This window comes from Anopheles cruzii, unplaced genomic scaffold (assembly GCF_943734635.1).
Source record: "Anopheles cruzii unplaced genomic scaffold, idAnoCruzAS_RS32_06 scaffold01162_ctg1, whole genome shotgun sequence".
Classification (NCBI taxonomy): Eukaryota; Metazoa; Arthropoda; class Insecta; order Diptera; family Culicidae; genus Anopheles; species Anopheles cruzii.
In genome coordinates, this window is record NW_026454747.1 from 4,149 (window position 1) to 6,914 (window position 2,766).

A 2,766-nucleotide genomic window follows, 5' to 3' on the forward strand; every position below is an offset into this window, starting at 1 on the left:
GAAAAACAGGACAACTGTGCCTGATTCTACGACGCGCATCTTTGTTGATTGGCATCCTGGAAAAGGAAAAACCCGTAAAGTCATCCTGCAGGAAGCCGTGAGACATGTCGAAGAGCAACGCAGACTTCTTATCTTGACGCCAACACGAGTCGTGATGGACGAGGTGAAGGAAGCTGTCAAAGGGAAGTTACCCAATGGAGTTAGACTTGGAACCTCTCTGTGGCAAGCAAGGTCTTTTGCTGTCACAGTGGCTTGCCACGCGACTCTTACCAACTTCTATTTGGAAAGTGCCGGGAAAGAGAGGCCAAGTTTCGCAACCGTAATCATGGATGAATGTCATTTTCTCGACCCCTTCTCGATTGCAGCAAGAGGAATTATGGAGGACATGCACTCAAGAGGAACTTCCCTTTTGTACCTTAGCGCAACGCCACCAGGACACCCACCATCGTCGGGATCCAATTTCCCGATCACTGAGATCGGAATTTCCATTCGGGACCCTAAAGATCCTTCTTGCGTCCACTCCTGGAAAGGGCAGAAAACAATCATTTTTGTCGCCACGATTAAGGAAGCGACTGATTTGTTCAATAGAGTGCCTGGATCGGTCATTTTGTCCAGAGAAACTTTCGACAAGAACATGGCTGAAGCGAGAGACGAATCAACCAAGTTCGTTATATCCACTGAGATCAGTGAGATGGGCGCAAACTTGGGGGTGGATACTGTTATAGACCTCAGGCAGGTAATGCGACCTATTATCGCTGATGATAGGACTGTGGGCTTGAGAAGAGTCCCAGTAACCCACGCGTCTGCTGTGCAAAGACGGGGGCGAACAGGGCGGAGAGCTCCTGGGCGCTATGTTTTCAATGAGGCTATCGAACCGGATGATTCCTGTGAGGGATGGATTTGCTGGAGGGAGGCTCAAATGATTTTGGATCAGCTTGAGATGAACCCAATGCCAGAAGAGAACGAGCATTTCCAACCACCCGGGCAATACAAACTCATGGCTGACCAACTGAAGGTCTTTTTGGACCTGATGCACCATGAAATGCCTGTCTGGATTGCTTGGAAATGGGCTTCAGCTGTCGGTCGAGAAGCTCACGTCATCTTTCAGGGCAACAGGGACATGCTAAAGGACACGCCAAAGATTAAAATGTCATTGGGAACTCAAGTCTACAATCCTGTGTACATGGATGCTCGACTTGAGAAAGAGAGAACATTACTGATGTCATCAATCCGGAGGTATTTGAAACAACGGAGCAATGGGATTGACTGGAGTGGATTGTATGGCGGTCTTACCGCCATGTTCACTACAGCTGAATTCTCAAATTTCAAAAGGGCATTCTTTGAAGCCACGGAGAAGTTGCACGGTGTTTCGAAGCTGAATGACCCGGACAGTCCAACATATGTGGCTGACGAGTCAATTGGAATGTGGCTCATTGTGATCATAACCATTCTGGGGACCATAGTGACCATCCTGATGTTAACATGCCTCTGCAATTGGTGCAAGAATAAGTCACGTTTCCACGCACAAGATGTGGTATATCCAAACCGATTCTCAGCACAGGAGAGAGGCACTACCAATCCTTTGGCCACGATTTTTGTCCCATTAGCCGGATACATCGTGAATGTGCCAACACCAATACTATTCACTATTCACATATGGCGAGATGTTCTTCAGATTTTACGTACTACCCCTTATGAACTGCAGCAGCGAGGAAAAAATGAGCAAACTGAAAACGTTGTCCGGTGCTGCAGGATCATGGAGTGACCGCTATCATGCCAGATTCCTGTGGAAACCAGTCGGATTGGGTGATGTGTTGATAGTACACGGTGCTGCACTGTTCCGACGCAGCAGTCAATACATCGACCGTAGCAAGGTGCTTATGCCAATGTATTTGGAGGGAGATTCCAAACACTGCTTCATGCTGAATTCTAAGAAGACCAGCCTTATCACAAAAATGTGTTAACGGATATTTCAGATATATTCTGTGCAGGAGATAGGTTAGTAGAAGATTACGGATCCGCAGCTTATAAGATCATCAAAATGGTAGAACCGATCAGCTTAGAGAAGTTGCATCAGAAGTCAGCTGAGTCAAAACCACTCATTCCGCCCTTTACGAGATTTAAAGACCATCTTCACAATGCCAAATTGACTTTGGAAACAGAATATCCCGTCGCCAAGGAGTTTTTGGAAAAAATATCTCAACAAGAATCAGTGAACACACTAATCCCCATTTATGCAGGTTTCCGGTTGTGGGGACATCCGTTTATCGATTATCTGCAGGGTCTTCAAGATCTCCACAAGAATGTGACCGACATCAAGAGAATAGACAGGGTGTGTGCCGGTCAGCTAGCTTCTGATCTTGCATTTAAGGTTATCCACCAACAGTTCTTCAAACACAAAAAATTGGTAATAAACCCTGACGGTCTGAGAGAAAACCATGTCTTGAAAGAGCATGTATTAAATATGACATGGCCCTCTAGCCAAGAAATTTTGAGCATCAACGACACATGGCACACACTACCCCTGCTAAAATGCTTCGATGTGCCTGACTTTATCACCCTCTCAAATTTGTATTCTGATAAGTCACATTCTCCTGACTATTCAGAAGTTACAATAGAGGTTCTAAACAAATAAAGAGGAGGAAGTATAAAATCTTACTCAGTTGTACAATCTTTAAAAGATCGTCCTGCTAGAAATTGGCCCGAATTCTTCCAACAAATCAATGAGCATGGGTTAGAGATGGAAGAGTTGATTATCGGGTTGAA

The 2,766-nt window shown here is 45.5% G+C and overlaps 1 protein-coding gene across 1 annotated transcript in view; it reads left to right on the plus strand.

Moving 5' to 3' along the window:
* LOC128276428 (uncharacterized) overlaps positions 1-887 on the plus strand; it is a gene marked incomplete at its 3' end in the record, with an annotated part of 3,147 nt that extends 2,260 nt beyond the window's left edge. The window contains exon 3 of the mRNA XM_053014889.1: positions 10-887. Within this exon, the coding sequence (XP_052870849.1) occupies positions 10-887 (878 nt within the window). The remainder of the gene's footprint in view (positions 1-9) is intronic.
* Between the last annotated feature and the right edge of the window lie 1,879 nt (positions 888-2,766).